This window comes from Athene cunicularia, assembly GCF_003259725.1.
Source record: "Athene cunicularia isolate RWA chromosome 2 unlocalized genomic scaffold, athCun1 chr2_part1, whole genome shotgun sequence".
Classification (NCBI taxonomy): domain Eukaryota; kingdom Metazoa; phylum Chordata; class Aves; order Strigiformes; family Strigidae; genus Athene; species Athene cunicularia.
The window spans coordinates 99,095,590-99,108,554 of NW_020799095.1; the positions used below are offsets into that span (position 1 = coordinate 99,095,590).

At 36.8% G+C, this 12,965-nt stretch overlaps 1 protein-coding gene across 1 annotated transcript; it reads right to left on the reverse strand.

The window, feature by feature from the left end:
• Positions 1-63: 63 nt before the first annotated feature.
• RAB12 (RAB12, member RAS oncogene family) lies at positions 64-12,325 on the reverse strand. The gene is made up of 5 exons (XM_026842508.1): positions 12,268-12,325; positions 4,415-4,553; positions 3,778-3,867; positions 2,725-2,829; positions 64-2,202 (listed from the first exon to the last, which is right to left on the reverse strand). Exons 2-5 carry the CDS (start codon positions 4,430-4,432, stop codon positions 2,089-2,091), a joined length of 327 nt encoding a protein of 108 aa, XP_026698309.1. The 5' UTR covers positions 4,433-4,553; positions 12,268-12,325; the 3' UTR covers positions 64-2,088.
• Between the last annotated feature and the right edge of the window lie 640 nt (positions 12,326-12,965).

Genomic DNA, 12,965 nt, shown 5'->3' on the forward strand with positions numbered 1-12,965 from the left:
GGTACAAGAGATTGGTATCCCAATCTACCTATATACAAACAGCACAGAATTACAAAAAGGAAGTTTATCTAAGTCAAATGTCTTAATTTTTATTAAATTCAAAAACTGCAGGAAAAAAATCACAAGTTTCTAAGTACAAATAAAAAACAAATCAGCTAAAATAAAATGGTTGTCAAGTTAAAACTCATTTTCCATAATTTTCCCTTCCTTGCTATTGCCCACAGTACCATCAGAAATCCTACAAGTGCTTTAGAAATTGATTTTGTCTTACCAATGATAGTAAACCATAAGTTTACTACGTAAAAAAGCAAACCGTTTAGGCACAAGGTGGCAGAAGACATAAGCACAAATATCAACCATGCTTCCTTAATCTGTCAGTTGAAATTCAGGTGTGCTAAAGACCTGCATGGTATTGTATTCAGAATGTCAGAGCTTACTCAGTGAAATAAGGGCTGTTCCTTTTTTTTTTTTTTTAAATGTTAACAGTTTGTGGTGACTTTTTTCATTCCAGAAAACAGAGACAAGCTGTTTAAGTCAGTGGCATACCTTACTGGCCATCACCAGTGTTCTGGCTAGAAGAGTAGCAAAAGTGACAAAATGGGTTTCAGCACCAGAGAATGAGAAGTAGAGAAGCTGTATTGTGAAAAAGACTGGTTCATACTTGTGTTGCCAGTATAATTAATAGTTTGGCGACCACCTGCTAAGATAGCATGACAAGCAGTCACATGCTACTTGAAGATATCAGCTGGGCTAGGTCATCAGCTGCTCTCCCAACAGAGCAGTGATCATGGTGAACAACTAACGCCTGCTGCTCTAACTACACCTAAAAGAACTGTCAAACTGAAAATTACATCATAGGAAGATTAAAACAAGTCATGTTCCATATTCCAGATTCTACCTTTTACCCATCATTTGATACTTGCCATTCTAATAACAGGTGCAGTTCCACTGTCATTCATAAATACAAAATTTTATTTGCACTTCATTAGTTTAGAAAGACCACAATGTTTTTCAATACCACAACATTCAGGACACACCAAGTTATTCAAATATGTAACTACTGATTTACCACAGCTAAACTAAACAGTGCATTTTAATAAAAGATATACCAAAGATATAATTCACAAATTCATTATCAGACAAAAACCTAACACAGTATTTGCTTGATGGGAGTAATTTCCACCATTAGGAAAGAAAATAATTTTACCTTAGGTTCCCTTCCCCCCAACCCTACAGATGTCCAGACAAATACACATATATATATTCCTTAACATAGGAAAACGTATATCTTAATTTTTCTTTTTTTTTTTTTTTTAAAGAATTTGTCTAGGACAGCAGCGTTGCTTTTCATACTTTTTTTTTAGAGCTTGAATATATCTCCATACTTTTATTGAAACTTAAATGATTCTTGCAACCAAATTTATGCTTACGCAGAAAATTATATATGCTATTTCAGAGTGCAATCTTAGATCTGCACCAGATGTGATGTCTTGGTACACAAAGAAAGGGTGCAGCATTAAACAAAATAAATAAAAGACTGCCAAAAATTAAACTTAGCTTTTCAATAAATCCAGTCAGCAGAGGATGCTACAGCCAAAAATGTTTTCACTACATTTAAAGGAAACATAATGCTGATTATGGAAGCTTTGTACATAAAGTCCTCTGTTTTTAAAAAATTTGTCTTTAAAATAGTTAGCAAAGCACCATATACTTATCTTCATACCAGAAGAGTTTCTGCCTGCCTGTTTATAATAACAAAGAACTATTACAACATTTACGCCAAGAATAGGTATAGATTTAATTTCTCCTCCTCCTCTTCGACTGGAAGGGGGGTAAACCCCCACCAACTGTACAGTATTTATAACACTGGGGCAATGAATGAAACATCATTGTGAGGGAGAGGGGTAATAATTAAATGTTATAGCTGAATCCTACACAGGATTGCATATTTGCATATTTACAAGTTAGTGTGTAGCTCTGACTCGAATAACAAAGTGCAACAAGAAACTGCCAAATGATTGTAGTGCAGAGTAGTACAGATAACTTATTTTACCCTCCCGCTCCTATTTTTCACTCTGGAGTAACAAGTCAACAGCAACGGACATGTGGCCTTGGAGGAGGCAGTTCTGGTGGGATTTCTGGCTCTGGTTGCAGGGACAGGATACTGTTGGACAACTCATTTCTTATAACATCCAGTGGCATCTTAAAGAAAAGAAAAATCACCTGTAAACAGTCATCTGCACAGAACTCAGCACAAAGAGCTTTGTTTCAAGAGTTCACTGTCAGCCAAAGCCTCAATTTAAGGATCTCTGGTGCTTATTAGCGAATTATATTCCAGTAAGTTGTGTTAATTTCCTTCAGAAAAAAAGTTACAAGACATAGTAGAAATAAAGCCACTTCTTAAACCAATTACAACAAATCACAACAGAATTGCCCGCAAATGAAAGCAGGCAAATGTACAGTCAGCTGCTGATATACAGTGAAGTTACAGGAAAGTGTAGCAAAATAAGATATTTACCAAACAACACTATTTATTCAACAACAGTATTTATTAACTGAAGTGTTCAGTAGAGCCTGTGAACTACATCATGCCCACTACATATTAACCAAAAATTTCACCTGACTCTGCACTCGCCCTCTAAGTCATCTCAACAAGTACCTGCAGTCATTATTTAAACATTGACCATTTATGTGGTCAGAGGAACTACAACCTGAATATTTTACCTTTTTCAGAATGTCATCAACAAGTTTTAGAAATATTTCATCCACATTGAAATTATCCTTGGCACTTGCTTCACAGAACCGCATCCCAGTTATTTGCTGTGCAAACTGATGAAGAGAAAATAAAATAACTACATGAAGATACGCACAAACAGCAAACAGCCAGCAAATATACAGTCCTTATAAAACCTTTAAACCAGCCCCCCCCAACTTTCCCTAAATCTGTGACTGAAATCTCTTTCAGTTAGTAATCCTGAATGTCCAAAGTACAACAAATATTGCCACATGTAGCTAATTTTCACTTAGAAGTGGTTTACTGGAAAAGCATGCTGCATCTTTCCAGACTTAAATTCGACAAATTTATGTATTCAGTTGATGTGGATTGCTAAATAAAACTTTTCTTAAGAGTTAATCTCAACCTTATCATTAAAATGCAGAAAAGGGAAGTACAGGTGCAAGAATCAGCCTTGGCACTCTAACAGAAAATGCTTTGCTTCCAAGCACATGATGGATAGCTGAAGGATGTCTATAATGATACTGTCCTGATCAAGATGGTGGTGTGAGTATCATGCTAAAACATGTTCTCTTGTCAGGTTCATAACCACTTTTGGAGTTGGAAGAGAACAAATGAAACATGAAAACAGAAGTGAGTCTAGTAATCAAGCAGGGCTGTTGCCTGTGCTAAAATACTACTGAAAAGCAAATGTCTGGAAGAAGGCTCACAAAGATGTCCTGAGTAAAGAGCTCTCCATTTGTGATTCAAGTCTTCATTATATCCTCTTTCAGAGCCCAAAAAGGAGTATCCCCTTCACTACAGTGCAGTGTAAGCCAACTTGTAGTTTACTCTTTCTTTACATCAAAGACATACTGCTCCAGCAGGAACACTGCATATTCCATAAAAGTAATTATCATATAGATTTTGACAGAACACCACCACTCTCAATATGCTCCTTAGGTTTAAAAGTCTGAACAAGAGTAGCTACGGACCGCCACCAGCAATGCCACAGCAGTTTTGCTTCTAACAGTAACTGAAAATTTGGTTAGATCTGGTCTTACCTTTTCTCCCTGCTGTCGAGTAATCTCTCGATCAACTTCACAGTCCAGTTTATTTCCAACTAATAGAAGCTCCGCATCTTCTGAAGCATACTGCAATTAAAACATTTTTAAATAACTTAACCTAGAAACATAAGATTTCGTAACACAAACACAGTATTTAAAAAGGGCAAATCCCCTACTAAATAAAAAGCCACACCTACCCAGTTTATACCTAAACATTCTTCTCAAACATTGTTTCAAAAATTTCAACCTCAATTTTTAAATTCCATTTTTAAAACAGGACTTGAGAACTATCTGTTCTAGTATATCTAAGAATATACACAAGGACCTTATTTGACAGATAGGAAATAAAGCCTTTTTTTCCCCACCAGTGCACAGATAAATAATGTTAGAGATTTCCACTGACACTTTTAACTGGGACAATTCTAGTTCAAGGAAGCATGAATGGACAACTATTTTGCAACAAAAACATATTAATGTTAAATCCTGGCTACAATAATTCAGGGAAAATTAGTTGGCATTAGTTTAATAATCCTATATCAAAGCTGGTTAAAAGTCTTACAGAGTACCTTTGAGGAAAAAAAAAATTGCTTCTTAAAAAAACCAAACATGTAAAATGAAAATATGTAAGGCCTACCTTATCAATCATTTTCATCCATTTTGGTAAATCGTCAAATGTTTCCTTCTTGGTGATATCATACACCAAAATAATTCCCTTGGCACTTCTGTAATAAGCTGAGGTAATGCTGTTGAATCTCTCCTGACCTGCTGTGTCCCTAAGAAGCAGCAGTAAACATTGGCACAAATATTTCACCAATTTGCAAACTACAGAATAACTTTGGTTACATTTTAATACAAACACCCCCATGCTCATTGGACTCTCTATATTGACCATTTCCTTCTATATGTGTGAATTTCAGGCCAAAGAAATGGAGCAGTACTTTCAATCTAAAAGTTTTTGTATCAGGACTACTTATTCCATACTAACTTCACCAAGAAAGGCCACCAAACAGTTCTACGTGTGTCTAAGAATGAAGCTGTCCAATGAAAATGTACCAGCAGATGAAACTGATTTTGTGTTGTTGGGGTTTGGTGGTTTTCTGGTGGTTTTATTTTAATAGCCCTGAAAAAAATAAAGAAATGGATACATGCTTATCAAACATAGCCAGACACCCAACTATAAACTGAGCAATGCACTGATCATTATGATTTGAGCTTTCAGAACCTTTTTGGATCAACCACAGCAATTCAGCCATGGTTCTAATACTACTGCAGAAGTTACTGGCAGAGGTGAAAGAAAAGAGTGAGCAACCACTGTGCGGTACAGCTTTTGAAAGTGGATAACTGGCTTTCACGCTTACATCTACTATTCTGAGGTGTTTAAATAACATTTCCACTCTCACCTTCAGCATTGCAGGTATTTCAGACAGGGTGCATTTACACTGGAGACTATTTTCCAAGAATGACACCATGTAATCCATACTAGCTACGGTTTATATTCCCAAGGAGATGAGACACAAGAGTTATTTTTTTCTTGAACCACAAAAAGCTGTGAACTGCTTTTAATTATACCATCAAGCCTGCTTATGGAAGATTTTTGGCAGTTATACTAAAAAAAATAGCTGGTGCATACCCTAAGTCTTAAAATGTGACTGTTATCACAACTGGAAAGTTATGCACTCCAAAATGATCAAGCATTTGCTGCTTGAGTTCAGCCTCCAGTCAATGGATAATTTTGAAATTGTTAGAGCAAGTCAAAAGATGGACCAAAATTTACAGTGGATGGGGGAAAATGTTTGCATGTGTCTTGAGACTCAAAAGTTCAAAAGAAACTCTCTTCAAACAGTCACATTTTAGACAAAAGGAGGAAGAGGATGAATTTGGGAATGAGATTAACAATGGAGACCCAAAACACTTGTTACCAAAAAAAAAAAAAGGTCATGTTCACAAAATGTCACATCAATTGTCCTGAAGAATAAACTACCGCAAATCTATCCTGCTCTTCACAAAATCTTTCAGAATTTCAACTAAGCAGTTTTAAAAGTGAAGTATTTAACTTTCTCCTGAAATTGCCACAAGTGTACTTGATAGCAACAAATCTTTGCTAGTGATTTCACAAAGTAAAGCAGTGTCTACTAGAAAAAGATTTAAAACCTCTGCTTCACAGCCTGTGGAAAAATATTGCCTAATATTTCACTGCAAGCCAATGGCAATGCAATATGGGACAGAAGAGAACATATTCCTATCATATACATTTTTATTTTATTTTTATTTAAATCCCATTCTCAGAACTTAAGAATTACATTCATACAAACCTGTGGGACCCTACAGAAGGTGAAAAGAGGTAACCTGTTTCAGTAAGGTCAAGATCTAATATTTCAGACGGCTAATTGGTTGTTTTCTAATCACTAATGAGGCACTTTTACTAAAGCAATATAAATTCTGACAGCTAAAATTACATATATAACTATTAATTCTACTTTCTCTTCCATTACTTCTTTGCTTTATTGTTTGAAAGGTCCTTTGGATGTTCACTCCATGAAAAATTTTTAAAAATCTATATGAACCGTTAATTTTCCACATATGGATAACATTGCTTTATTGGTTATGAACAGATTTCTCAGAATTATGACCTTGTAGAGTAGCCCCTGCAATCTGTTGCTAATCCAACCTACTGATCAAGTGTATTAAGGATAGGATCCCTTTAGGCCCAGCATTCTGAGCAGACATAACTAGATGGCAGGTGGAAGGGCATGCCTGATGTGGAAGAATGCATTAATTCTAGCTTTGGCCAGAAAAAGTTGCCCTTTTTTTTTTTTTTTTTTTTTTTTCCTTTTTTTTTTTTTTCTTTCTTGCTGGCCAGTCTTCTCCCTCTTCTCTGTGCCCCTACCAGAACACAGAAATAAAGGGGCTATTCCAGAGTCCCCTGGCTGTGCCTTCAGATCAGTGCTAAGGACCTTCAGCAACTCTATCACAGAAGAGCTACCAGATCACTCAGTTCATACATTAGAAAAACAGAGGGGAAATAAACACACCCATGTTCAACTACCCTCCCTAAAGACAGTAATCAACACACTGGATAAGCCTAGGGGTAGGCAATGGAGCCAACTACACAACATTACACTCTGCCGCTCCAGCTATCTTCAACTTCACAATTCCCGGAGCTTGATGAGTGCTGTATCTCCAAATCTACCTGGTACTATTGGCCTCTCCTCACCCCACAACACCCTCAGGCTCTTTAAAAATACAGTATTCCCAGGCTGCTGCACCCTCAGGTCCTGCACCTCGTTCACACAAATACCACACAACTTGTAGTCTGGCTTGCTGGCTACTCGGGACACAACGCATGCCTTGGCCAGTTTAAAACACCCATGGACAGCCTGGCTGCCCACTACATATATTAAATGGCCAGATGGCCACTGACTGTCACCTGCCAGTTGTGCTAATTACAGTAGATTATGTCTGACTTTCTTTGCCTTTCTTTAAGTCATTGATTTCCCCACACTTCATACAACCAATGCCTCTACTGCTGCAGCAAGTTTAAACCAGTCAACAGGTTTCTGATTGTAAGCATGATACTCCTTTGAGAAGTGGAAGAAAATAACCTGAATTTGTGGTCTCCAACATTACATTAACATTGCACTAGCCTTCAAACAGTAAGGTGAAAATTGGAAAACTATTTCTGCAATTAGCAAGTTTAAAATGCAACTACCTAAATAAGCTGCAGTCTAAGAAGACTATCAAGTTGGTCTTTCACATGAAAAAAATCTCATCTTCTACCATGTGCTATTTTATCTTTTATGAAAATGTGCAGTAAATTCTTGCAATATTGAGGAAAAAAAGACAACCCCCAATGCAGAGCTAATATTAAAAGCATATCCAAACTTAAAATGCCTTCCTTTCATGTGCAGTCCTGAAGCAATTAAGTTTGTTACACTATTTTCATCGATGTATTATGCTCCTGCAGCTGGAGTATTTTTGTAAGGATAGCTATTGAAGCACTAGTGGAAAGCTGGAAGAAGAGATGAGCATTATTTAACTGGGTTAACAGTACGCAACTTCATGAATTTTCTAAGTGATACTAAGTGCTGCTAGTTATTTGCTCTCATCAGAATCAACATAATAGAGTCAGTTCAATTTAATTCAAACTCCAGAAGTCCAAATAATAAATTACTATAACTTGATCAGTGATTTGGCATCGCTGAAAATAATACAACAGATTACTCTTTCTTATTGCTAAAAGCAGTTTTACCATTTTTTCCAAGAAATTATTCTAATGGAAAAACACTGATATTTCTAAACTGTAATCAGAAACATACGGCGTATGACTCCTTGATCATCTATAATCTGTAATAATAAAATCCCACTGCTTAACTGTTTTTCTGCTTCCAAAACAGAAACTAGACATCACTCCAAAAATACAAACAAACATTACATGAAACAAAGGCAAATAAAAAAACCACACAAAGCCCATTTTCCAGTGTTGACTTGTCATATTCTCACTATTCCAGACCACATAAAATACAATACAAATACAGTTGTTCTTAATTAAAATAGGTTTGGATAATTTTTATTTTACATAAATGCTCTCTATCAAACAGTAGCTTGAAACAAACATGGACACTCAAAACTGTCTTTGGCTCTGAAGTTAAATTAATTTTTTGAGTGATGGTGCAATAGAAAGGAAAATACTTTTAAACACAGATAAACATTTAACACTAACATTTTCACATGGTCTATGCTTTTATGGAACCTACAGGCAATATTTTAAAAAAATGTTTTAAAGTCATTTTAGAGGCTAATTCTTACTTGTCAAGCTGAGCTTCTTCCTCCCATAAAACATAAATATGTTTAAAATCTTTTATTATATGAAATAATTTATTTCAGAGGTACTGAAGAGAAGGAACTACATTCTGTTGTATTCCAGGATAGGTGATCTTTTCCTCAGACTACTCCTCAACTCAGAGATTCTCCAAGACAACAACTGTCCGCTAAAAAGCTGAGCTGGCACAATGTGAACTTCTTATGAGAATGCACCAATTTAAACAATCTTCAGCAGCAAATCGAGACTGTTTTCTTGCCAGGTCACTTGGCATTAAACCTGTAGATATACCAGAAAGTCCCTTTGGCTCCCCAACAGGAAACTGGGCACAGTGGCAGGGCACCACAGCTTCCAGCAACCAGGTCCTTTCAGAGGGGAAAGGCAGAAGTGACTGCTGCTTGTGTCAGCTGAGTGCCCAGGTGACTCAGGTAAGAAAGCATAGTCAGACACCTACTGTCCTGCTGAGCCACTCCTGGCACACCTATGCTTCAAAGCACGAAAGTGGTGTTCCTATTATTTGGCCTAGTTTTCATGCTTTGAAAAAGCACTGATTCACAGATGCTTGGATTCACTTGGACACTTACGTTATCCAGTAGTTCTGGTTACTTTACCCAATGGCCTGAGCTGCACGTATGCATTCCTTCTCACAGAACATATGAGCTTGTTTCAGCCAAGAACTGCAATGCAGAAGCAGATTTACTGTATCTACTACTTCTGGCAGCCCGAGGGGCACTACTACTTTTCCAGGTGGCACAGAAAAGTTGGACACTACTCTGTGTCCTCAGTGCTGCTCTACCATTTCATAATCTAAGGAGCAGGAGGTTGTTTCCTGTCCGGGAAATAGAGGAAGAGGTACTGTGAGGTAGCAGGGACCAGATAGGAAGAGGTAATCTAGAGGCAAGAGTAGACACCTCTGTGATCCTTAGTGCACAGCATCCCATTGTGAAAGGAATATGGGAGGACAAGGCCAATTTGTATGCTACTCTACTAACAGCAGCAGGTGTGGAAGATGCTTTCAAAAGGATGTCTTGCACACCTAATTGCTTGATATATTAAAGACAGTATTGCTGGGTTTTGATAAATTCAAGTGGTAGAGCTCTGTGGAGAACACTCTGCTGACAGAGTGGTCAGTGGAAACACAGGTCAAGTGATCATAAAAATACCAAACTTTTTTTTTTAAACTGTTCTTGTTTGATTTTTGAAGTACAATCATCAAGCAACTAAAAAAATAATCAAACTTTGATGCTTTGAAACATAACCTTAGTAATTTTAAGAAAACAGCAAAGTATAAACTTTAATAATTATCTGTTCACCAAATAGAACATTTTTTGGTAGTAAAGTTACTGTTATCATTGTAGATAAGACTACCAGGAAGTATGAAGTAACCTTATTTTGTCTCTCTGTAGGTACAGAAGGAGCTGACTCAGGATCAGTCATGCAACTTAAGTCTGTATTTCTAAACTTCCAAGTGTTTGACTTGGTAAATTGCTTTCCTCTTTTAATCTAACAATTGAATGTACAATAAGGAGCTGAGGGAACTGGGGTTCATTAGCCTGGAGAAAAGGAGGCTCAGGGGAGACTTTATTGCTCTCTACAACCACCTGAAAGGAGGTTGTGGCAAGGTGGGTGTTGGTCTCTTTTCTCAAGTAGCAATTGATATGATGAGAGGAAATGGCCTCAAGTTGCGCCAGGGGAGGTTTAGATTGTGTATTAGGAAAAAATTTCTTCACCGAAAGGGTTATCGAGCATTGGAACAGGCTGCCCAGAGAAGTCATAGAGCCACCATCCCTGGAGGTATTTAAAAAGGCATGGATGCTTAGAGACATGGTTTAGTGGTGGACTTGGCAGTGTTAGGTTAACAGTTGGACTCAGTGATCTTAAAGGTCTTTTCCAACCTAAATGATTCTCTGATTCTGTGAAATAAGAGTTTATAAATAGGCCCAACAACATACACAGCATAATTCAGGATAAATCAGCAAAAGGAGTGCTTTTCTATTTGCTTTTCCAAAAAATTAGAAGTATGCTAAGAAATCTTTAAGGATAAAAATGGCATTTTAACCGCCACTGTTGGAGAGAAAGTGACACTTTGGAAAAGGCTGTTGTGTTCATGGATTTTATCATATTATTTTAAAATATTATCTCTACATTTTGTTTTCTCCACCATTTTAGCAGGGCTTCACATAGGAGTAATGGTCACATTTTAGCAACCTATCAGTTTTTAGTTTTAAAAGTTTCCTTTATTCTGCTAGCATATTCTCAATATGTGGAAAATAATGGTTTAAACATCTCTTCTCCAACAAAACATCTCTCCTATATGAAGTATTTATTCAATGTTAAGAAATTGTTTGATAAGCTTAGCACATTTCATAGCAAGAATCCATATCAGGCATACAAGCAGCATCTCCATTATCAGAATTTTGTTACCTCTGTCAGCTCCAGCAGACCCTGGCTAACAACTGCTGGCTCAACTGCCAGCCTTGTGGTCATAGGTTTCCAAACAGGGACAGATGACGGATGAAGACATGCCACTAACATTCAAGTGTTAGGTGACCGATGATACCAAAGATGAAGCAGCAGTTAACTCAGAGGGAAGCAAGACAGACACATGGTGTGACAAACAGAGTTGATGGTGACCTGCCAAGAGGAGTTAGTAAGCTGAATCCACTGCATCCATGTAGTTAAGAATGAGAAACCACCAGAATATCCCAAAAGTGTAACAGTGAGTATATTTAGAGCTATTTTCTCCATTACGGATTGTTAGCAGCTTTAACAGTTTAACTACAACGCCAATTATGCATCACGCACTGTTAATAAACCAAAGCTAAGCTTCTACATAGTAGTATATAAGATTAATGTATATAACATAGCTGGTTTATTCTCTCGTTACAATGTTTACATATTGTACTACTCTGCAAAACAAAGGAGCTCTTAAGCTCAATAATTTCTAAACAATAATATTTGCATTAATCATTGACATGGAGAAACATTATCAAGAAACATGTAACCTACTACAGAAAGAAAAAGCTTAGCTCAGACTTTGAGCTTTCTGTAGTAGGACACTGGTACCAGTTAAGGTAGTGAGTCTTATTTGTATGGCATCGGTTTATTTCTCAGTGCTGTTTAGAGTGGATAAAATTTACTTAGTCTTGAATGCACTTCACTTCAAAATTATTTAATATAGCATCAAATAAACAGCACTGCCTATACCAAGTTTCAGAAAAACAGTTTAGAAAATACTTCACAGTTGTTTTATAATTGCTGTTACATTGAAAGTGAGTTTTAAACAGTCCAGAAAATAAAAAAATCAAATTATACTTTCTCTAGTGTCTATTTAACACAGTCTCTTTTGTTATTTCTAGAACTCCTATTTCTTCTGTAGGTGATATAATTCTTCTAGGAAAAGGGACTTGAGACCTCCGTGATACAGTAACATTTCAGTAATTACATTCATGTCCTATTTCTAGCTTTCTCTCTCCTTCTCCTCCTTTACCCTCACAAAATCTAAGAGCTATTTGGTTTAGCTTAAGTCTTGTGGGAATGGAGGAGAGGAGGAATAGGGTAAGAGCTAAACCAGCTTATAACAGTTAATAGTATTAGACAAGCATATTAATTCATGCTAGAACATAAAAATTAAAACATACTGCTGGTTGCACGTTTGTGTTACTTACCAGATTTGTAATCTAATTTTCTTTCCTCTTAGCTCTACTGTTTTGATTTTAAAATCAACACCTATAAATAAAATACTTTTTTTTTTTTTTTTTTTTTAAATATATCAACTTGTAACAGTCTGAACAAGCAGAAGGGTTTGCATCACTATGGGTCACCTAAGGAACATCACGGGCATTTGACAACCGCTATGTAGCCTGTGAGCTATCCAATTTGGCAGCATCACAACATAAACCTTCCACCTCGTGCAACGCTTCCAGCAGCAGGTAAACCCAACGTAACAATAAAACAACAGGCACAGTATGTTTGTTTCTCCCCTATTCACCTTGACTGTCAAGGACAAGCCTGCTCTACTTCCAGCTGGCACAGATGTCCTAGAGGCATGGAGCATAACCAATGCCTCCACATCAGCTTTGCCCTTTGTGAAGTGGGAACAATACACATCTCATTTCCAGGCTTGATGCTTAGCATCAGTAAAACATTTCAGTAGAAGTGCTGGAATTGTGGTTGGTTTATGACTAAGTTTGTCAGCACTGTCATTTTTAATTCCTGCAAATATATATTTGCAAACTGTTTAGCTTCAGAGAAAGTATTTGACTTCTGAAATTTCATTTATACCTGTGAAGTACTTTTATCCATCATCTCAAAACTCCAGCCTCAGTTTGAATGCATGTTAAATATCAAAGATAAAACCATGAAG